The sequence below is a fragment of the Felis catus genome, chromosome D3, assembly GCF_018350175.1.
Source record: "Felis catus isolate Fca126 chromosome D3, F.catus_Fca126_mat1.0, whole genome shotgun sequence".
Lineage (NCBI taxonomy): Eukaryota > Metazoa > Chordata > Mammalia > Carnivora > Felidae > Felis > Felis catus.
The window spans coordinates 23,677,166-23,701,675 of NC_058379.1; the positions used below are offsets into that span (position 1 = coordinate 23,677,166).

Consider the following 24,510-nt stretch of genomic DNA (forward strand, 5'->3'; position numbering starts at 1 on the left):
CCTTCTGCCATGTAAGCACCACACCTTCCCAAAGAACAGACTAAATCAAGGGCATGATGGTTAAGGTTTTCTTTGGTCTTATCTTTTTAATTTTTTTTTTCAACGTTTATTTATTTTTGGGACAGAGAGAGACAGAGCATGAACGGGCGAGGGGCAGAGAGAGAGGGAGACACAGAATCGGAAACAGGCTCCAGGCTCTGAGCCATCAGCCCAGAGCCCAACGCGGGGCTTGAACTCACAGACCGCGAGATCGTGACCTGGCTGAAGTTGGACGCTCAACCGACTGCGCCACCCAGGCGCCCCTGGTCTTATCTTTTTAAAAGGATCAACGTGGCATCTAAAAACTCAGTTTTCTTTTTATTTCTGGATCTACCTGTTGCCCAATGACCTTAGTCTTTTGTTTTTTGTTTTGACAGAGAGGGAGAAAGTGAGCGAGGGGCAGAGAGAGAAAGAGAATCTCAGGAGAGGAAGAGAGAGAAAGAGGGAAGAAGAGAGAGAAGAAAGAAGAGAGAGAGGGAAGGGGAGAGAGAGAGAGAAGGAGAAACAGAGAGAGAGAGGGAGAAGTGGGGCTCACTTGAAGCGGGGTTGATGCAGGGCTCGAACTCATCAACCATGAGACCATGACCTGAGCCAAATCCGACGCTTAACTGACTGAGCCACCCAGCTGCCCTTTAAGTAGTTTCTCCAAGCACCACTGAAAAGTAAACCAAGAAGGAGGAATTGGAACAGGGACAGTTAGTAACAGTGGGGTCACAGCACTTCACGGTCCTCGTTTTGCCAGGCAGCAAACAGATCGGGCCATTTTTCTCCAGCAGGCTGCAGTGGCCTAACCACAAGCACAGAGCTGAAAAAGAAACATCTTGGGATTCCCTGAAACCTAACTTTAGACAGTATGAGCAAGCTGAGGACTTCTGGGAAAGAAATGCAGCGGACACACGCGTCCGGCACATGACAAGCAGGAATGGGTGGCTCCCCACCAGTGGCAGGGGGGCAGGAGGGGGCGGGTGTAGACTACTGGTTAGGAATCTCTCAGTCTGCCCTTTCACGTACGCAGAAATGGAACAACCACCATCTGTAGGCTCAACTTCTATGTTCAAAGGACAGAAGTGATGAAAGAACTGAGAAAGAAGAAACAAGGTGGTCTGGGAAGAGCAGGTCTGAAGTTAACTTGGGGTCTGGACAGACTTGGTGGCTGCGGCTAAGTCTCTTCCTCTGAGATTCCGTGCATTCATCTGACAGTACAACCAGCTCACAGACTTGGGAACATAAATAGTAAAGAAGACTCTGGACAAGCCCAGCCTGGGGCTCAACGTGGAGCATAATGGTTCAGGAGGAGCATCCTTCCTATAGGTGACTCAAACATGTGCAATTTCCCCTCACAGATTCTTGAAGCCATTTAGGCACGAGCGTCCTGTACCAGCACTGAACTTCATGACAAAGAAGTTAACAGCCCTCAGTAACAGTAATGCATAGAGTACTTGGGCAGACGAAATTCTCATGCCTCCCTCCCACGCTTACCATGTGAAGGGCGACGGCTGCCTCAAGGAACAACTGTCCTGAAAGGCTGAAAAGGGACATCAGTAGTGCTCATTTTAGTTACCCAGAATTGTCTAAAACCGGTTCTATAATTTACTGACAGCCTGATACTCTGGACCCAGAGAACACTGCTCACTTGCCTTTCTAGGATCAAAGAGCAATCAAAACGAGTGACAGCATCAGTTCTAAGCCCTTGAAAGGGTACCTGGGCAAGTCAATGATAACCCAACAACAAAGCTAAACTAAACTGAACTGGTGCACGCAGGTCCTCCACATATGTGATGCTTGCGGATATCTGGGGAACTGACAGGTGATCAGTTTGAAAAAGAGCATGGCCCCTCCACTTCACTGCCTAGATCAAACGAGGAAAAGGAACATGTGGAAGGCAGAAGAGATAAGAGGGACCCGCCACCCATTTCAAATCTGACCTTGGCCTTGGTGCCTCAGAGCTGCCCTTCTCCCTTAACTGCTTTGCATTTTGTTCACACTTCTGTTCTCCTCTGGGACTTAAGAAACTTCATGTGCAGTCTAAGCATGGATTTAAGAGTCTCCTGGGGTGGGAGGTGGGGGTGGGGGCAGTATGAGATCCAACTTGGCCAACAACTTCAAAGACCGGCCAATCCAGGTGACCCAGCCTCTCAGGCCCAGACCAAGCTCTTTGTTTTGGGTTAAGCTGGTGGCAGGGTCCCCCGGCTGTGGTGGGCCCACATTGTCGGCTTGTTGCTTCTTTCCCAAAAGAGGATCTTGTTACAAAGAGAAGCTGGAAATTTCTTTGCACACAAGCAGAGACATGGCGGCCCTGCAAAGGCCCCAGGGTAAGGATTAAAGAAAAACAAAATAGAAACCCTTCCATCTCTAATTAGGGTCTTCATTTGCCAAAGTGCCATTCCCCAGCAGGAGGATTTACATTCAGGCCGTTGCTTGGAGTTACTTGGAAAACCTCTCCCAGCAGGTTGGTTCCTCGGTCCGGGCTCCTCTGAGCCAACAGTTTCTGGTTACTTGGAGTAGAGCTGCCTGCATATTGTTTTAACTGGCCTGGCTTCTGCAGCCAGCTTAGCTGTGTGAACAATCTCCCATTCAGAACCCAAAGATAAAAGCACAGTTTAGTTGAGAAATCTTTTTTCTTTCTCTTTTTCTTTCTTTCTTTTTTTTTTTTTTTTTAAACTTGGGAATTATAGGTTTTGGAGCTAGCATTATTTCTCTCATACACAAGAGTGTTTTTCCCCCTCCGTCTTGGTTCTCCGCCAGCAAAGGCTGCATCCTGGAGTCCAGCCAGCCGCCAGCCCCCACTTCCTTGCCATTCACACCGTGGGGCTGGTGGCAGCTGGCCATGGAGGCGGACAGGAGATCCCCATTTGCAAGAGGTTCACCACAGAATAGTGTAGCCAGCTTGCTGGACCCCTGCGGCCAGCCTAGGGCACCTTCTGTGCAGTTCCTATCAATTCTCTGTATCCACAACGGCACATCTTCTAACACACACATCAAGAGTCTGGCCCAAGAAGCAAGATTTCTGTTCCCTTCTGGAATTCACAGGACAAGAGTAAATCACGAACCAAGGCTGAGTAGCAAGATATGTTTGTATAACCTTCTATGTGTAAAAAATGTTACATGATGATGAACTAAGGAGCAAGCACAAAAAAGAGAAGAGACACCAAAGGCACAGGCAACAAAAGAAGAAAAAACACAGAAAGTGGGTTTCCTCAAGATCAAAAACTTTTGCTTTAATTAAAAGATACTACCAGAGTGAAAGGGGACTCACAAAATAGGCGAAAATATCTGCAAATCATATAGCAAAAAAGGGATTAATATCTAGAATACATAAAGAACTCCTACAACTCAACAACAACAAAACAAACAACTGGATTAAAAAATGGGCAAAGGACCTGAATAGTTCTTCTCTGCAGAAGTTATACAAATAGCCAATGAGCACATGAAAATATGCTCAGCATCATCAGTCATTAGGAAAATGCAAATCAAACTTCAAGGAGAAACCACCTCATCCCCTTAAGATGGCAATTATTAAAACAAAAGACTCAGACAACAATAAGTGCTGATAGGATGTGGAGAAACTGAAACCCTTGTATATTGCTGGTGGGAATGTAAAATGGTGCAACTCTTGTGGAAAATGGTGTGGTGATTCTTCAATGCATCAAGCATGGAATTACCATATGATCCAACAATTCCAATTCTGGGTCTATATCCAAAAGAATTCAAAGTAGGGCCTTGAAGAGACATGTGTATACCTACGTCCACCATCATAAAAGGTGGAAACCACTCAGATGTCCCTCGAAGAATGAAAGCAGAAACAAATGTGGTATATACATACAACGGACTATTATCCAAGCATAAAAAGGAAATTCTGATACATGCTATAGCATGGGTGAATCTTGAAGACATTGTGCTAAGTGAAAAGCATACACAAGGACAAATACATGATTCCACTTTAAAAAAATTTTTTTTAATGTTTATTTTTCACAGAGAGAGAGACAGAGTAGGAGCAGGGGAGGGGCAGAGAGAACAGGAGACACAGAATCTGAAGCAGGCTCCAGGCTCTGAGCTGTCAGCACAGAGACCGACATGGGGCCTGAACTCACGGACCGTGAGACCATGACCTGAGCTGAAGTTGGTCACTTAACCAATTGAGCCACCCAGGTGCCCCTTTATATGATTCCACTCCACTTAGATGAGATACCCACAGGAGTCAAATTCAGAGAGACAGAAAGGAGAACAGTGGGTGCCAGGGGTTGCAGGAGGAGGAATGGGGAGTTAGTGTGTGTAAGGGGGCAGTTTCAGGTGGAGAAGATAAAAAATTCAGGAGATGGATGGTGGTGATAGTTGCACAACAACATGAATATACTTAATGCCACAGAATTGTACACTTAGAAATGGTTAAGGGGCGCCTGGGTAGCTCAGTTTGTTGGCCGTCCAACTTTGGCTCAGGTCATGATCTCATGGCCTGTGAGTTCGAGCCTGCTTCCGATTCTGTGTCTCCCTCTCTCTCTGCCCCTAACCCACTTGCATTCTGTCTCTGTCTCTCTCAAAAATAAATAAACATTAAAAAAAAATTTTTTTTAAAGAAATGGTTAAAATGGTAACTTTTCGTTATCTATACTGAATCATAATTTGGCGGGGGGGGGCGGGTAGGATGCAGGATGAAAAGAATTAACACACAAAGGAAAATTAGAGTCCTGTTTATGTTTCATGTTGACTAGGCAAGTTCTACCAAGTACCAACTTTAGCTCATTCCTGTAAAAATTCTCTCAGATTTCACATTTTAATTTCTCTAATACACTAGGTTTTATCCCTCTCTTTCACTTAAATGGCCATCGAACAGCAAAATCTGGCAATATCACAGAAATGTCCAAACTGGTGATCTACTTCTAGATCTCAGTATGTCCTGTTCCCTCTGCTGGGAACATGCTTGCTGAACATGAAGGGACCAGGACAACCAGGGCAAAGAAGTGTTTAGGTAGCTGTACTTCTGAAATAGCAGGTAAATTTAACATCCCCTACATACTCATACCTTAAATTACAAACCCTATAGCTCAACAACTGAATACACTTTCTTGGTTAACAAAAAAGATTGACCATCTAGATAATCACAGCCACAGAACTCAATTGGACAAACAACGGAACTCAGTTGGAGAATCAATTACAAGTGGTGAGAGGCATCCGACTTCTTAATCCTTCTAGTAAAGCTGCCAACAAGAATAGCCACTGGCATAACTGATGAAAAACCAATAGCCTTCTTCCAAAGAACCACTAAATGCAAGTCCAGGGCCATCACCAAGGCACTCTTCACCCACATGGATCTTGATGGTACCCAGTCCATCCCATGCCCCTCCCCATTTAGTTTTGTCCAGAGGACACACAGAAAGAAAGGGGTACTCATTTTTTTTAGCCTTGAAGAGCCATGTTCAAGTTAGACAGGGTTCAGGTTAGACACTGGGGAGAAAAGAAAGACCTGAAACTCAAAAGGTTCAAGTGAATCCAGATCGTAAACCCTCTTTCCTAGTTTCTTCAAGACATGCGCCTGACACCTAAAAGAGCCAAAGTAAATCATGCGACCATTAATTTTTGCATGTCAGGTCAGATAAAGAATCTGGAGGAGTTAGTTTAGAACGTGGAATAAGAGAAGCCATCACTTCCAGGAAGAGCACTAGCTATCAGCAGACTCAGGATTCCACGACCAACATGTGGCTGTGGGGCCCTAGCCAGTCTCTGAATAGTTCAGGGTCTTCAGCTCCCACTGGTAACAATACAATTTGGAGCATGGACTCTGCCCACCAAACCAGGCCATGGTAGTGATGACATTTTTGAACACAGAGAAATTGTGCCATCCTCGTACGCCCTTCCTCGTCGTCTGAGCACACAAGCGGGAGAGGTACAATTTCAGATAGTTCTGTAAAAAGGAAAGAAACAGAGTTTTTGCAGATGGGGAAAATGAGCAAAAGAAAAAGAGGGCATATGACCAAAATATTACAAAAGGTGAAGACTGGTAGGAAACTGAGAGTTCAAGAAACATCCAGTTTCCCACCCGTGCTCTCTGTGGTTCAGTAAGCCCAAGGCAGAACTGAACATCCTGAGCTCCAAGTGAGGGGGGCTGGCCTGGCGTCTAAAATATAAGCTCTTCAGAGAATATTCACCTTTGAATTCCTGCATTAGCACGCAGCAGCACCCCAAGATCACGAAACCACTGATTCTTTCCCTCCAGTCACATGTGAGGAGCTTCATTCCTTTGCGCCGTTCAATAAACAAGCGAAAACCAACTTCAAGCCCAGTGGGCCACTCCTCAGGCATCCGTGGCCCAGGAAACGGGGACACATACCCTCATCACCCAGCCCCAGGGTGAGGAAGCCAGTGCCACCTGCCCCGATTTTATTCTCTGCTGGCCCCAAAGACCTCAGTCTGGCTGAGAAAGTCCCACATGAAGTCCGGGTCCACTACCTGTCCCAATCCAAGTCTTCCTCTTTTTTCCCCCTCTCCCACCCCAAATGAGGCCACCTCTTCTCCTTTATAGGCTTTGCTCTTTTCTTTAATTTCAGAAAGGCTCCCAAACTCTTAGCAAACTATCATCTCCATATCCCATCAAAACCTGCAAGGGCACATGTGAGTCTCACGGGCCATGGTGTGTGCACATCCACGCGCTCTGCTGAGGGGTATTTCTGTGAAGTAACACAGCGACGGTCGGCAGAGGCAAGGTTTTCCTCCTGGCAAGCAAGGGTCAGAGGCCTGGCTCCGAGAAGCCGCTTATTGTGTGGCCGCCCGGGGCAGGCAGCAGCGAGGGGAAAGGTTCCCTTTGAAGCACATGGCGCTAAGAGCTTCCCAGTGACCATGGAAACAGGCGCAGTGGGTTCCCAGCCTGAGAACCAGGGAGAGCAGCCGTGATTCAAACACAAAACACACACAGGGTCTGAAAAGCAGAGACAGGAGGGGGCAGGGTGAGGGGCAGGCAGCCCGGGCTGGCAGGAACTGAGCGGCTCCCTGGTAGGAAAATCTAGCCAATGAAGCTGAGCAGGTTCACGGGGTTTCCTTTTCATTCGGGGCTTTCTTCCCGCTCCCGTCATTGCCCCTCGGGTCCTATTCAGCACCTCATCAGATCAGTAGAGCCGGGCCTTTGGCTGGCCTGCTGGCGGCAGGGCCTGAAACCGGGCGGGAGGTGATCAAAGGAGCCGCCAGTGCAGCCGCCACCCTCCTCCCTCCTCCCTGCCCGCCTGCTCGCCCTCCTAGGATGAGGCCCTGCCAAGGTGATCCAGTGGAAGCCACTGGGGGAGGGCAAGGAAGAGAGGCAGCTTTTATGTCTGCCCTTCTGTTAGAAGAGACACAAAGCACAGCTTGAACAGAGACATGCCACTAGCAGGTCAGAGCTCCCTCCTTCTGGGATGTCTCTGTTCTTAAACCAGGCAACGGGGAAGCCACCCAGACTGGCAGGCTTGGGGTGCACTTGGATGCCCAGATCCTGAGCCCAAAAGACTAGCAGCCCTGAGACATGCTGCTTCTCGGCCCTCTTTTTACAACTGCCTGTCTCCCAGGCCTAGAGATGGATGAAGTTACACTGGAGCAGGTGTCCGAGATTCTGTGCCCCATTTCTTCAGGGTTCTAATTTTAAAGGGGTGGAAAAGGGGCACCTGGGTGGCTCAGTCAGTTAAGCATCTGACTCTTGGTTTTGGTTCGGGTCATGATCTCACAGTTTGTGAGTTTGAGCCCCACATTGGGCTCAGTGGCTGCTGGTGCAGAGTCTGCTTGGGATTCTCTCTCTCTCCCTTTCTCTTTGCCCCTCCCCTGCTCGCTCTCTGTCTCTCTCTGTCTCTCTCTCTCTCTCTCAAAATAAATAAATAAACTTAAAAATAAAACAAAATAAAATAAAATAAAGTAAAATGGGAGAAAAAGCTATCTGGGAATTTTTCGGCCAGGAAGAGGAAGGAACATCATTAGGATCTGTGGAGGAGAACATCTCCCACTTACTGACAAATATCTTTACTCTCGGGTGGGGCTGGATCGAAGTCCAAGTGTCCTATCTGGCACAGGGTCAGCCGGGACCAGAGACAGAAGCGAGCCCACTTCTCGGCCGGGCCTTGCTGCCATCGCCCCGCAAAGGCAGCCTCCAGCCCTGACCAGTGTCTCTTGAGGAAGACAGTGTTTGGACAGGCCTGTAATTTGAGAAGCCCATTAGGTGCATTCTCCCTTTCTTACCTTTGTTGGGCTGCCAAAATATTTACTTGACTTCTTAACTCTAAATCTCTGAAACACACCTGCACTGCCTAAAACAGGCAATTTTCTTATTTTCTCTTATTCAGAGAAGAGAGCCCAACCTAAGCACTGACGACGAGCACACAGAGGGATGAAGAGGGTGGGGGCCTGGTAAGAGATGCAGCTTTAAATAATACAACCGCTTTTTTTTTTTTTTTTAATTTTTTAATGTTTATTTCTTTTTGAGAGGGAAAGAGAGACAGAGGTGAGCGGGGGAGGGGCAGAGAGAGGGGGAAGCACAGAATCCGAAGCAGGCTCCAGGCTCTGAGCTGTCAGCACAGAGCCCGATGCGGGGCTCAAACTCACAACTGTGAGATCGTGACCTGGGCCTAAGTCGGACGCTTAACCGACTGAGCCACCCAGGCGCCCCTTAAAACTGCTTCTTAAGAGATGAGTGTCACCGCGTTTGTCTTTGGCGGGGAGTTGGGGGGGAGGGTAGGGTGGAGTCTGCGGGGCAGCCTGGACAGTTGAAAGCATTTCCACAGGTAATCCTTTTGCAAAACAAACTGATTCAATTTTGACCTTTAGGGAAGCGTCCCTTTCCATGCCAAGTAAAAATTCTGTGTGTTAGCCAGCTACGCTTGTTTTTGTTTTGTTTTTTTTAATCGCAATCGTGATATAAGAGCCAACAACACAGTGATATCAGCAGAAGGACTGAAGGCTGCATGACAGGAAACATGTCGTGCTCAAACAATGAAGAGTATTTGCAGGGCGTTCCATGAATTTCAGATGATGTAAATGACCCAGAATGACTATAAATTTTTTTGGTCTCTTCTTGGTGCTTCTGGCATCACGAAAGAGAACTTGGGTAACTAGTCTCAGTTCCAGTAAGTGTGAAGCCGCTGCACAAGCGTCTCCCCTTGCCTCGTGCGCCTATCAGCTTCCATCCTGCCAGGCACTCTCTGAAGCACGCATTTGCCAAGGCTGAGTGGCCTGAAGTCAGACCTTCCAGACAGGCTGTGCTTTATGGGTAGAACTCAACAGAAGGTTCCCTGCACTGCCTGTTGGTGCTGTTTTTAGGAGTAGAGAATCCTGGTCAGTGACCCCCAAAGGCACCTACACTCCCTTCTGAGAACAAGAGCCTAGCCAGGAGAGGAATTATTTTCAGTCTGGTGCTCCTCAGCAGACGTTTGAGAGGAAAACTATTTTGGAAACATTTGCTAGATACTGAATATTCTAAAATGGGACTTCTGAGCTGTTATCTTTTCAAAGGCACAGCAGGGGTGGGAGTCTTACTGACAGCTGTCACTCGCCTACATCCTTTCCGTAGATTTCAAAAATGGCACCTCTCTTACTTTTGTTTTGACAGACTGTCTTGTCTTCCCTACTTAGGCCTGCCAGAATATAATCTTAAAGCCATAAGGAACTGGCTCCCTAAGGCTGGTCTGCAGGAACATCCCCATTCATGGGTACTTGCTGTGATTCCAGGAAGGGGCAGGCCAGTGTCTTCCAGAACCATCATTAGCTACAAAAAAGGAGGACGCTGGGCAGTAGCTCTGTGGTCTTTCCGTATTTTCAACCCAGCCATTCAGCTATTAAGCTGGAACTGAAGTTCTGATCGCTGACATGCCTAGCCACCCACCATCCTGCTGCTGCCATAGGGTATGTGGAGACTGTTGTGGCTTAGATGTCCCAGGTAAAATCAAAGTGTCTGGGAAAGCAGGACCAGCAACAGAGAGAGACCAGTGCTTCCTGGCCTTCTGCTAACTTTAAGCTTCAGGAGGGAAAGAGAGAATAAATTCTTTATGACAAATCCCAGAAGGCCCTTAAGTATATGACCATGTAAAATACCACAGTAAGGACAACTATGAAGTGAAACAATGAGCCTTCCTTCCAACGGTTTCTTAGATAGGATACTAAAAGCATAAGCAACCAAAAAACAAACAAAAACAAAACAAAACAAACAAACAAACAAAAAACCAAAAACCAAACAGATCAGCTGGGCTTTGTGAAAACTCTTGCACAGCAAAGGCCACCATCAAGAAAGTAAAAAGAAAACCCACAGAATGGGAGAAAATATTTAGAAACCATATTATCTGATAAGGGATGTGTATCTAGGATATATAGTGAACTCTCACAACTCAATAATGGATAAATTACCCATTTTTTAAACAATGGGCAAAGGATCTGGATAGACACTTCTCCAAAGAAGATAAACAAACTTTCAATAAGCACGTGAAAAGACACTCAACATCATTCACCATCAGGGAAATGAGAATTAAGACCGCAATGAGATACTACTTCATACCCACTAGGACGACTGTAATCAAAAAGACAGATAATAACAAGTCCTGGCTAGGCTGTGGAGAAATCACACACTGCTGGTAATAATGCAGAATGTGTGGCCACTTTGGGAAACGGTCTATGGCAGTTCCTCAAAAAGTTAAACATCGAGTTACCACATGACCTAGCAATTCCACTCTGAGTTATTTACCCGAAAGAAATGAAGACCTAAGTCTACATAAACTCTGGTACACAAATGGTCACAAAAGTATTATTCTTAATGACCAAAGAGTTAGAACAATCTAAATGTCTATTCACCGATAAAGACACCAAAGACCACATATTGTTCGATTCCACTGATGGGAAACGTCCAGAAGGAAAGGGAGATGACTGCAAAAGGATAAGGGGTTTCTTTAGGGGATGATGAAAACATTGATAAGGGACTTGGATCTGTAGTATATAAAGAACATGAAAATACAAAAATTGATAGTAATGGTCGCACAATTCTATGAATATACTAAAAACAACTGTACACTTAAAAAAACGATTAAGCCTTCATGTGAGAACAATCTCATCAGTTGTTTCTGTTCTGTTTCTGTACAAAATCCATCTAAATGCATATTTCCAGAATGGAAATGGGTAGGGAAGTTTGGTGGTGAGACAATCTTGGGCAATTTGAAGTTGAAATAGGTTTTGTAGTTGGTATTAACCATAGTACACATTTGCCAATAAAAAATAATGTGCAGGGGCGCCTGGGTGGCTCAGTGGGTTAGGCATTCGGCTCTGGATTTTGGCTCAGGTCATGATCTCAAGGTCGTGAGATCGAGCCCGAGTTGGTTCTGCATTGGGTGTGGAGCCTGCTTCAGAGTCTCTCTCTCTCTCTCTCTCTCTCTCTCTCTCTCTCTCCCTCCCTCCCTCCCTCTCTCTTTCTCTCTCTCTCTCTCTCCTCTCCCCCTCTCCCTCCCTCCCTACTTGTGTGCATGCTTTCTCCCCCCACCCCCTCAAAAATAAATAAATAAATAAATAAATAAATAAATAAATAAATAAATAAATAAAATAAACAGCGTGGTACTGGCCCAAAATGGGATAAAGAATTTATTTGACAGTAGATAATGCAGGATATGACCCTACTATAGAATTCAGGAGAACAGAGTATATTACTCTTTTCAAGGAGGAAGATAAATAAAATGAAGGAAATGACTTAAAAGGTGTTGTTAGAACTTTGAGAGAGAGAGAGAGAGAGAGAGAGAGAGAGAGAGAGAGAGAGACTGAGACTCTACTTAGCCACTCCCTGATATTACACATCAAAATAAATTTTGAGTCATTTAAAGATGTGATACATTAAAAGGAAAACAGCAATCACAGAAAAAATAGAAAAGGCAAAAATGACTAAGTTTGCAAGAGAGGGAACAGAATAATTAAGTTTAGAAGCAAGAGAAGAAATCAGGAAGGAATCACAATCATGTAAAAATTTTAAACTCTTGCATGCCAAGAAAGCTAAATAAATAGAGATAAGTAAATTAAAGGGCCAGTTTAAAAATACTCCAAATGACAAGCAATGAATACATCACTATAAAAAAAAAAAAAAACTACATTAAGATCCATTCTTATAAAAGAGCAAGGGACTGGAATAGAAAACTCACAAGGGAGGAAAGTTAATCAGCAGATGGAAAATGCTTAGAGTTTAATATTTGCCAATAATCAAGGACATGCAAACAAAAACAATGAAGTACTATGTTTACTGTTTGAATTACTAAAAAAAGACGCGTTCATGATAAAACTTGCATTGTTTATGTGAAAAATGATTCACTTTTTTTTTTTTGGCAGGGTAAACTGAGGAACTTTCCTGGAAAGCAATTTGTAACTGTTTGCATCAAGAGTCATAAAAAATGTTCATATCCTTTGATCTGTAATCTCCTCTTGGAATATTACCATAAGGGAATAATTCAAAAAGAAGGGAAAAAAAGAAGCCCATCCTACATAAAGATAGGTTTCAGTCTGGTTTATTTATAAGGATTAAAAATAAAACAGAAGTGATTTAATTCTTGAACCCTAGGGTAAATGGTCAACTAAATCATGATATAGGCTATTGTCACAGGAAGCAGCCATTAAAATTACAGGTTATGAAAATAATAGCAAATTGGTAAAATCATTAGTATATGTTATTAAGTTTGAAAAGGCAGAATAGATGTGTATACTTTCACAATAATTACATTAGAAATCTGGCTCAGAGGAGACTGGAAGGGAAAAAATTAAAACTGACAAGTAACCTGTATTAAAGGAGACAATCAAAGATGTTTTTTTTTCCCCTTCTATTTTCAAATTCCCCACAATTAATTGTTTCACGCAACAAACATCTACTGAGTGCCTACTATAATGTGCTAGGCACTGTTGTTGGCACTGGGAATATAAGAATGGTAGTAAAAATTATTATATGGTTTACACTTTAAAAAAAAAAAAAAAGACAAAAGGACCAGAAAATTGTTATAGTTACAAAATTCTGTTATAGTTACAAAAACAGTTACAAAAAAATTTTTATAGTTAAAAAAATTAATACTATAATTTTGGGTATACTTTCAAAATTAGGGGTTATTAAAAACTAGGATTCTATCAGCTGAAACTCTGAAAAAAGGAAAAACATTAAGAAAATAACTCACTTTTAAAAACCAACCTACTGTGTTTACAAAGAGCTGAAAAAGAAAGCTTCTAGCTAAGGACTTTAAAATTGGGTTTCTAAAAATCAAGCCAAGGTAACAGAAGTTCCTTGCATGCTTCACATTCTTTTCTCGGAGGTTCATTTAAAAGTTGATACATTTGTGAAAATCCATCAGCATTACGTTAATGTGTAATAGTGAAAGTCAAGTGCCTTTATACATCCCGAGAAATAGCCCAGGTTCTTCAGATTAACTAGAATTTTATTTTACCCAGCGGTGCTTAGGACAACTGGAATGCGTTGAAACTCATTATTTTTATAACTAACAAAAATGATGCAGAATTTAAAGTATTTCAGTATCCCAAAGGAATTGTTTAGACTGTCTCAAACTTAGAACACAAAAAGCATTAGTCAGAACACACAACCCCATGTCGGATTTGGAAAACAAGATCACCAAAACAGAAATGGTACCTTTCATCAAATAAAATATGGTGCTTTTGGGAAAGAAAACAAACACAAAAGACACATTAAGGAAAAGAAATTGCATTTGTCTGCAGACGAAACCGGTCTCGTGATCAAGATTAGCAGCCGGGATCTTGCCAACATCCCCATTCCTCTGTACCCAGTGGGGGATCTCTGCCCAGGTTGGGGTGTGGTACTCTCCTGCACAGGTGCAACTGAAGCGCACTAAAATGTGCAATGGGCTGGGTGGCCCAGTCGGTTAAGCGTCTGATTCTCGATTTGGGCTCAGGTCAAGATCTCAGAGTTTGTGGGTTCAAGCCCCACATCAGGCTCTGTGCTGACAGAAAGGAGCCTACTTGGGATCTTCTGTCTCCCTCTCTCTCTGTCCCTCCCCCGCTCGTGCTCTCTCTTTCTCTCATAAAATAAATAAACTTTAAAAATAAAATAAAACGTGCAATGGTCAAACTTGGTGGGTAGGCTTGCCAGGGGCTTGGTAGACAGTAAATCAATTACATGCAGCCACTATCAAGATAACCCCCAAAATGCGAAATGCCCGTGGACATGGCCAGAAATACATGCAAGTGACTGACAGCCCACTGCTGCTTATTTGGGTGAATTCACACACATGGCCAGGCATGGGCAAGGCCCCTCAGAGGAAAGAGAGCAGAGAGCAGATGGGATTTGGGGGCTTACCCCCAGGTGTGAGAGATTCAGGTCACCAGACTTGGGACTGGTATTATACATATAATGACTTACTATGTTAGGTTCTAACTTTTTATACTTCAAAATGGCCTCTCAAAAGAAGACAAGGACATTAGCTATTTTTGATGGGCTTTTCCACTGGCCTGCAACACCATCCCTAGTTTCCTGGGGCAGCCTCATTTGTGACCCTTGTTCAGCTGAGAGCCTGGTTCAACTTGGGGGGACAATGGCCAGCAGGAGTGTCCATGAGCCAGGCTTCCCCCAGTCTGGGGAGATGGCTGGCAGCCTGTGCTTCTTGGGCTGGGAGACAGATTATTTGTTCTTTCACCCACTGTATCTTCAAAACTCCCTTAAGCCTCTCAGTGGATTTCAAATAATGGTTTTGGTTAGCTTTTTATAGCTGAAAATGTCTCAGATCAACTTTAAAAAAAAAAAAAAAAAAGGTATTGTGCTTAATATAGCATTTTAACTAAGAAGTTCCTGGAAGATTTAGGTAAAGAAGAAAAGCATCAAATTAAAAGTTTGTGACTTTCACATCAGACATGTGACCTTAGAAGAAAAGTGGTATTCCCTGAGTCTTTCCTTTTTCCATTCATATCATGCCAATCTTTTCCTCCTGATCTGATTTCTTTTACTAAGTTCCTTTCCTGCTTTCCTTTTTAACCAAATATGGGAGGTATTTACCCAAGCATTCCCTAAAATAAATCTGAAGAGCCTTCCAAACTTCCTCTCCAACAACAAACCCACCTCAGCTCACCTTAGAAAAAGCGCTTTCATCCGCTTGGTAGGGCAAGTTTAGAGAAGGAAGGAAACTGATATTTGTGGAGAATGAACACATTCCAAAAACTCGGCATACATTATATTTTTTAATCATCACAACTATCTTGCCAGAGGGGGGATATGGAGAAATGGAGGCAAAGACAGATTAACTGGCCCAAAGCTAGTTCCAGCTACTACCGGAGTGGAAGAATTACCGTTTGCACCTAGTGCGTAGGGCTTCAAGATCTGGGCTCTCTCTGTTCTTCCCTCGGAAACACGAACATGCTGGAACACTGCACCCGCACCTCACCAGGACCCACCACAAAAAGGCTACCGTGAACCTGTCATTATACTGGAGGGCAGCGGGGCAGGGAAGGGAATGAGGGAGGAGGAAGTGGAATTTAAGGTCTTCTTAGGGAGATAAAACTTGCCCATTATGATAGCACAGGGTGTCTCATCTGGGATACTAGTGACAAGTGAGGCCAGATGATTCTTTGTCGGGTGTGGGGGGGTTGCCGACCCGTGCACTGCAGGCTGCTGAGCAGCATCCTTGGCTTCTACCGTGTGTCAGTAGCACCCCAACCCCTACCCCCAATCCCTTGTGGGTGCTTTTGTCAGAAGACCAAAAATGTCCCAGGGCTTTGCCAAATGTCCCCAGGGCTGGGAGGGAGGCCACACCTCCAGTTGAGAACCACTGTGGTAAGAGGACTCAGAAGACATGCCCTGAGAAGGTCTGACTCAGGTAAGTGTCCTGAAGCACAGGGTGCTCCCAGGGATATGCCCACAACGCGCCGTCGCCATAGTGCCCCACGCGCTTCCCTGACACCAATGCCTGTGATGGGGACCTGCTGCCTCTGACACCCCGCTGACCCTGCTGCCTTCTCCCCTTTCCCGCAGCAAGTCAGACCCAGGATTTCAGTGCCACCATTCCACTGGAGACGGAAATCTCATACTCAAGAGTGCTAAGCTGGACTTGGCCTAAGGGCCAGGGCACTCAGGCACCCACCTGAGGACATGCACATCTGTGACCAAACACCCAAATGAGAAGGGCATGCTGAAGGACAAGCCCCCTCACCCTCCAGCCTACAGGCTCTTCAATAGCTCTGCAGTCAGACCCAACTTCCCACACGGTTTTGCCTTAAGCAAAGGCCTATCTAGTTAAGCCCCGTCATTGAAGGCTAAGGCTGAAGGTTCTATTCCAATGCAAGCCTCAAAGATATTGAGATCTTTTTTACTTGATGACTTTCCATTGGAATTCGTTTTTCAGTTACTTGTTATTAAATATGGGAAATAGCAACCCATTCGTGTTACTCAAATTACTTAAAGTCTAGAACCAACACTCTTGACTCCAAGACTGCAGAAGAGAATCATCTCCTGACAACATATTCACCTCTAGTTCCTGCACGGTTCTCTAGTTTCTGCTCATCTCGGCTAACTTTCTAATAGGGCGTTTCCCTCAGCCAAGCTCTAGGAGATTATCTTAGAGTGGGGACCTCATGCTAGCTCAGTGCACTCAAATCTCGGGTCTCCTTTCGCATTCTCGAAAATGAATCCCAAAGAACTTGTGTTTCTGTGGGTGACATCTATTGATATTGACCATATTAGGAATTAAAACTGAGAAACATTTTTTTTTTAATGTTTTTACTTATTTTTGAGAGAGCACCAGTGGGGGGAGGGGAGAGAAAGGCAGACACGGGCTCTGACGCAGGCTCCATGCTGACAGCAGGGAGCTGGATGTGGGGCTCAAACTACGAACCAACCGGGAGATCATGACCTGAGCCCAAGTCAGACGCTTAATCGACTGAACCACCCAGGTGCCCTTATATATTTATTTTTAAGTAAACTCTACACCCAACGTAGGATTCAAACTCAGCACCCTGAGATCAAGAGTTGCATGCTCTACAGACTGCCAGCCAGACACTCTAAAACTGAGAAACCCTTAAAACACAGAAAATATGAGCACATATCCCATTAGCTGACAGAACAATGAAGTCATCAAACAAAATGATGCCTCTGGAGAACCCTACCATATGCTTGTGAGGGAATGAGTGATTCGGCAAGTGACATCTTAGCATTATTATGAAACAGCTCTGGTCTTATGGGACCACCTGTGGGAAGCCCTAAGGGTACCCTGACCTCATGGTGCAAACTGGTGGGCTAAATTACCACCTACACTATGATGTTACCAGCTTTGACTTTTACCAGAGATCCCAGAGACAATGCCCAGGAAAGACAAGCCCTAGTTCAGAGAGGCTTGGCCAAACAAAACCCATTCATCATCATGAATTCTCTATTTTAGGAGTCACTCTTTGAAAGAGAAGTAAGAGGGGCACCTGGGTGGCTCAGTCGATTAAGTGTCTGACTCCTGATTTTGACTCAGGTCATGATCTCATGATTGTGAAATCGAGCCCCATGTAGGGCTCTGTGCTGAGCGTGGAGCCTGCTTGAGGTTCTCTCCATCTTCCTCAGCCCCTCCCCTACTTGTGCTGACTCTCTTTCTCAAAAATAAATGTAAATTAAAAAAAAAAAAAAAAAGGCAAGAAGGATAAGTAAGAATTTTTCCTGGGCAGAGCCCCATGTACAAAGAAGGATTTGGTCTCTGTCCTCAATTGCTCCTGGATCCTCTATAACAGGTCTTACGTGATGCACGGTTTGCTTTTCCCCCAGGACCCAGCAGAAGTGGTCATCAGCCATGGTGGGACTATGCTCCATCACTTCAGGGATATAATGCTTCCTTCTTCTATACACACTGCCAACAGACTGGGGAAATGTGAAGGCAAACATGAAGTGTCCTCAGCAATGTCACTGGCTTGAATCTCACCAAAGCATTTATGAGAACTGATGTCTGGGCACCACCCTGATCCTTCCGCCTCCAACCAGCCTGGGGAATAAAGACTAAACTCCTTAACCTGAAAGCCTATTCCTTCCCCAGCAACTTTCAATGCCCCTTGAAGAATTTCTTTGCTTCCTTTCTTTCTGCCCTGTTCTTGGAGGTTGTTCCCCCATCTCTCCCTGTCTCACACAGCCCCTCTCTCTAAAACCCATCTGCCACTTCCAGCCCCATAGACTCGCTCCTCCTCCTCATTACTATCTATACCAGGGATTGGCTGTCAGCTCAGGGCAAGAAGAATGAACTCTCCATGGTACACATGGACCAGAGAAGTCCCTTCCAACTGGTGTTTCTCTGAATGATTCAGGATAAATTGAGGACATCACCTACCAGCTAACGATCCCATACATGACTTGGCGACTACAGGGGGCTGCTTAGGGACAGTAGCCTAGCACTGTCCCCCACCAGCTGTCTTCTGGAGAACACTTCATCCTCTAACCCCCCACACATGGCTGGGCAGGAAGCTAAGTTCTGTGTGTTCCCAGCCCCAGATCACATCCGACCAGACTAAAAGTGACCACCTAGTCCACAATGGGCCAACAAATCTTTTTTCTAGAATCCTGTAGACTTGAAAACAAGAAAGTGTCAGACACAGGGATATTGGGGGGCTATGTCTCCTACCAAGCAGGTGGAGAGAGGGAGGGAGGGAGGGAGAGGGAGGGAGGGAGGGAGGGAGGAATAAAAGCAAATATATACAGAAGACCTGGGGAGGGGCCACTGGCACTGAGCCCAGAGTCAGCTATTCTAGAAGAGCAGCAGCCACCCAGGAGCCTCAAGAGCAAATCCCCTTTTGGCTAAATGCAGCTCAATCTGGGTCTCTGTTAAGTGGAACCAACAGTCCTAACTAAGCCAGTGACTCCTGAAAAGCATCGATTTTTAGGAAGACAAAAGGGGGCAAAGGGGAGAAACTAACATAGGTGAGGCAGCAGAACAGTCTTTATCTCAGATCTCAGGTCAGCGACTTGGGAGCTGTTTGCTCTTACGTTATGTAGAGAATGTCTCGGGAACTTGATTTCCTCATGGTAAAACGGGAATCTGGACACGATCTCAGAGCCAGTCTGAAAACGAAAGATGCTACAGAGAAAGCTCCTACCTAGCGCTGAGCCAGCACCGAACACATGATGGCTGCTTTTATGTTCTCCTCAGGCACGAGCCCCAAGCATAAGGGCCCCAGAACTGAAGTGACCTCTCTGAGGTGGCTCTGCTAGAGCTAGGTCTCTTTGACCCGGAACTCCCTGCCTTTCTTGTCTCAATTCATAATTTCCTCACGCTGTCCTCCTAAGTACCAGAAAGAGCTGGTCCATGCCTGTTGACTGTCCTGTCTTTCAAAACCCTCCGTAAGAGTCCAGTGCAAGGTGGGAGGAGGGGGAGAGAGGTTCATTCTGTCTCCATTTATGGAATCTGGGCCAGGCGGGCTTTGTTAGACACTCCAACACATCCTCTGTGTTCCTGCCATGAGACCCTCAGTTACGTGGATGGATCATAGGAACTGAAGCTGGTAAAGTCAACCTTCAAAATTCTTGCCAGTCCCAGAAGATGTTTAATAAACACTGTTTGAATTGAAGGCTTAAAATGCCCAGGGGATGAGCATAGATTCCTGTACTGTGGGGACGGCTGAAGACCCTTACTTTTAGTAGTAAGTTGCTCAGAAATGTCAATTTTATTCTATTTTAAAAACCGAGTCTGCCCTTCAATGCTGCAAAGAGAACCTCCCTGAACTAGAATCTCAAGGGAAGAGATTTTAAATGACACAGAAGCTCAAAATATTAGAAGAGTAAGGAGCCCAGAACAGCCTCTTAACACAAAGTGAAAGAGAAAGGCCCAGAAAGCCTAGAGATTTGTTCTGGGTCTGGTGTGATGCAGGGCCTGGCCTGGTGCCCTGGCTGGCTACATCCTTGTGGGGGGCTCCCTCTCACCCCAACTCTACCTCCCTAGCTGATCCCACTGTCTGCCCTGCCTCCTGCAGAACTGAAAAGATTATAAGGAGAAGATCATAAATCATTTTTCTCTCATGAGTTTATAGCGTTCCCTTCTGAGGAGTTCAAAAGCATTCAGTAATAAACCAAGGTGATGAGTTTATGTCTTTTGCTTTTAAAACGAAACTTTATTTGAACTCCTGGAGAGGCATTTACAGGTTTTTAATTTAGGACATTCCTCTCTTGTTTCAACATTTCGCCCTATGGCATTTTCTGTGGGCGGGTAGGTGATGAGGGTAAGGGCTGGGGGAGGGAGAGGGGTCTGTGTCTGGCCCTCCCCTGTTCTCCCACAGGCTCTTCCGAGTGCCTGACACAGTCCTCCCTTCTATGGTTTTCAGCAAGTCTCAACATCTATATGGAGGAGTCCCTCCTCCCACCCCCATGTTGACTTGGCTGTAATCTCTCCCTTTTGTGCTTCTCTCCGCTGCCCACCGCCTTCTTGCCATAGCCACTGAGAGCAAAGAAATGAGAGAAAAGCATGCTATCTGCAGGAGACAGGGCTGCCCATGAGGATCACTGTGCTTTTCTTTATCCTAGCCCCTTGCTACTGCCCTTGGGGATTAAAAAAAAAAAAAAAAGGGCACAGTTAGCAAAGATAATAAAAGGGAATTTGAGAACAACTACACTTTAAAAAATTTTTTTTCCCCCAACGTTTATTTATTTTTGGGACAGAGAGAGAGCATGAACAGGCGAGGGTCAGAGAGAGAGGGAGACACAGAATCGGAAACAGGCTCCAGGCTCTGAGCCATCAGCCCAGAGCCCGACGCGGGGCTCGAACTCACGGACCGCGAGATCGTGACCTGGCTGAAGTCGGACGCTTAACCGACTGCGCCACCCAGGCGCCCCAAGAGAACAACTACACTTTAAAATGAGAAATGAAGGGGCACCTGGGTAGCTCAGTCAGTTAAGTGTCCGACCTTGGTTCAGGTCATGATCTCGCCATTCCCCAGTTTGAGCCCCGCGCTGGCCTCTGTGCTGACAGCTTGGAGCCTGGAGCCTGCTTCGAATTCCGTGTCTCGTTCTCTGTCTCTGCCCCTCTCCTGCTTGCACTCTGTGTCTATCTCTCAAAAATAAACATTTAAAAAATAAATAAAATAAATAAAATAAAATAAAATAAAATAAAATAAAATAAAATAAAATAAAATAAAATAAAATAAAATAAAATAAAATAAAATAAGAAATGAAAAGGGGAGCCTGGGTAGCTCAGTCGGTTAAGTGTCCGACTTCAGCTCAGGTCATGATCTCACAGTTTGTGAGTTCGAGCTTCATGTCAGGCTCTGTGCTGACAGCTCGGAGCCTAGAGCCTGCTTCAGATTCTGTGTCTCCTTCTCTCTCTGTCCCCGCCCTGCTCACGTTCTGTCTCTCTCCCTCTCAAAAAAAAACCAAACAGTAAAAAATTTTTTTAAATGAGAAGTGAAAAGAGAGAGGAAGGAAGGAAGGTAGAAAGAAAAAAAAAAGGGAGGGAAAGAGAGAGAAAGAGAGACAGAGAGAGAGAGAGAGAGAGAGAGATGAATGAGTCATCACACCTCCTTACAGACCCAGGCTCTAAACAAATGCGAAACTGTCTTGCTTTGTCTGGCCCAAGCGTTTTTGCTAATGATTTTATTCAGGTGCTAAGTCAAATTTCGGGAACTAACCACGTGTAAATACTGCCTGGCCACCACACAGCCTTTCCAACCAGAGACGTGGCGGGGGAAGGGAGGGCTGTTGCTTGCAAGCAGGTAGAACCACACACTTAGCTTCGGGGCCCCGGCATTCAATAAATATTTGGTGAATGAATAAACCCGAGAAGTACTTAATGATTCAATATATGTCTAGGGTTTTTATTCCCCCTGGCTTCACAGGCCAGCAGGCCAAACCATACAAACCTCTTCAAGTAAAACCACTACATGGTTGTTCTAGGTGGAGAAGGTAACAAGCGGGTTCTCCAAGTGACTTCAACAGCACTGAGCCATCGAAGAACAATGGGGTGTCCCTGGGAGCACTTTTCCAACCCACTTGTAGACACAACAGATGCAAAGGCAGAGCTCCACTGGGCTGGAGCAAAACAAATTAAGTCAAGCTGCTGGGCCCTGCATAGCAGCAGCTTAAGTGTAGGAGAAAATATTATAGGAGAAGTGTTCTGCCCACAAGGAAAGCAGTGTTCCTAACCTTTGGATGTAGCTGGCATTTCTCCTAGGAAAACACTACAGTATTCTCAAAGGGGTCGCGGCTCTCCTAGCATCATTAAGCAGCTCTGGCCGACTATTTAAACGATGAAGTATCAGGGCCTGGGTCACCTAAAACACCTTGATTTGACTTCATGAACTGTAAACCAGACAGGTAATAATTCCTGGGTTGTTCCCCCCGCCCCCTCCCACCCTTATAAAAGGGCAGGAGAACTTGACAAGTTCAAGAAGCTATTCAGAAGACAAGAGGGGCATGAAAATCCTAGCTTAGACCCATAATGGTCTCCTGGACCGGAAGACTTTCATGAGACACTGCCTGGGGCATCTTGGAGTCTGGAAAAGGCTCCCCCTAAAATACCCTGCATCAAAACCATCTCTCTTCTCCTGCCTGGATCATCAAGAGGTCAGGAATCAGGACTTTTTTTCCCCTGCCCCCCAGCTGTCTCCCCATGGTACCTAAACAGCACCTTCTGAGATTATAAAAAAATATTCAGGCAGTAACATTATCCTTAGGAGAGACCGCCTTTCCTCTAACTAGAATTCTAATAACTTTCTTCAAACCTTTCCCTTTAACAAAATGATCCAGTTTAAAACAGATGGCCATCTGTCATATTTTAAGATCATTGATGGATAGTTTTCCCACAATAAATTTCTTTCTATCTTCACACTGCAGCCGGAGATAAAGCTGACCTTCTTGGCTAACGAGTCTCTCATTTCGTGCTTCTAAATGGGATGGCAGCAACCAATGGCAGCAAAAAATGTTTTGAAAGCTTACTCTGCTGGTCGTTTGTATCTCATCTCTCCTCCTAACCATCCTCTGAGGTAAGTTCTAATATAGGACCATAATTGCCGTCTGCCATTCTGAAACCAAAAAAGCTCTAAAAACCCAGGAGTTTTTCCAGAACTTACTTGGCAGCAAAACTTAATGAACCTGAACTCATTTAGAGGCAAAGTTGCCCTGAACTAACACGAGATTTTAGTTATCCTGCTTAATGTGAATATCCATACAGGTTGCTACACAAATATGGAGGTGTTTAATGATGAAGGAGTGCCCCAGATCTCCTGGGGGTTACTTAATATAAAGTATGTACAGCCTTAACACCTTTCTAAATTCCCCAAATCTCAGAGTTCTGACACCTCTGTCCCCAAGGGTATAAGGTAGTGTGAATCTCTATTATGAAACCATTACACAGATAAGAAGCTGAGACTCCTGGAGGGGAAGTGACTTGCCTAAAGTCACAGAGTGGACAAGAGGTGGAGCCGACTCTGAGGCTGGCAGGCTCCGTCACAGTCCAAGCTTGGAAGCACCACGGTGGGCTGCCACAGGACATGTCTTAGTCCTTATCCCCACACGGGTCAGCTGGGAGAGACGGCTGTGCTGGGATGGCTCTTCTCTGTAACCACCTATGTGAGGAACTGATGAAATGGGAGAGCAGAGAACACCAGTCGGAATCAGAGAGATTCAAAGGGCCTGGCGCTTACCTTGCCCAGGACAGTGAGGCATGGTTTTGGGTCCAGTTCTGGCTGTTCCAGCTTCACTACTCCTACCCAGCCATATTCATACAAGTCCTCTTCGTCATTGTTATTACATAGGCCCAAGGGGTGCATCTAGAAAGCAAAATAGAAAGAAAGCTTCAATACACAGGCCACAGACATGCTTGACTCACACTGTAAATGTCTTCGACTCAACAGTCAAAAGTAACCTCAACTCTTAACTGGGGGGTGGAGGAGGGTGCTGATTTTATGGATGATTTCTCACTGCTGGTTTTGTTTTTTTTTTTAAGTTTATGTATTTATTTAAGAAATCTTTACACCCAATGTGGGGCACGAACCCATGACCCCCAAATCACAAGTCGCATGTTCCTTGGACTGAGCCAGCCAGGCTCCCCGCTTTCTCACTGCTTTGTAAGGGGTGGTTACCCAAGGCGACATCACCCGATGGAATGCAGGCAAAGAAAAATAGCATACCTCCCATATACATACCAATCTAAATTTCTGTGAAATATCATAACGTAAAGTAGCAATTACAGATGAGATTATCTAGGTTAGTATCCTTGTCTGTTTGGCTTCTAGACCTTAACGACACATCTACTTCAAGTTATGCAAAAGGACCTGGAAACACATTCAGGAGTTTATGGAAAGACCACTGGACATACAGCAGAATCACCAGTATAATTAACAAGCTGCTTAAAAGGCTACCCCTGGCTATTGGGAAACAGATGAAATCCTTTGAGGCTTTTCTCAAAATGGGCAAAGCAGAAAATCAAAAAAAAAAAAAAAAAAAAAAAAAAGAAGCATCGTCACATTTTCTCTAGCAAAGTGCAGTCAGTGGGAGTCTAAAAACAAAACAATCCTGAAGTTTGTGCTCACAGTTCTTTCTATTATTGAGTT

At 45.1% G+C, this 24,510-nt stretch overlaps 1 protein-coding gene across 3 annotated transcripts in view; it reads right to left on the reverse strand.

Annotated features, from left to right (window-relative positions):
* The window catches only part of ZNRF3 (zinc and ring finger 3), a 156,709-nt gene that overhangs the window by 37,784 nt on the left and 94,415 nt on the right, over positions 1-24,510 (reverse strand). For 2 of the 3 annotated variants that reach the window (XM_006938551.5, XM_023241612.2), the window contains 2 exons: positions 23,602-23,727; positions 17,726-17,845 (listed from right to left, as the gene is read on the reverse strand). In XM_006938551.5, coding sequence (XP_006938613.2) covers positions 17,726-17,845; positions 23,602-23,727 — 246 coding nt within the window. The remainder of the gene's footprint in view (positions 1-17,725; positions 17,846-23,601; positions 23,728-24,510) is intronic. The other variant, XM_003994766.6, reaches the window with a different exon arrangement.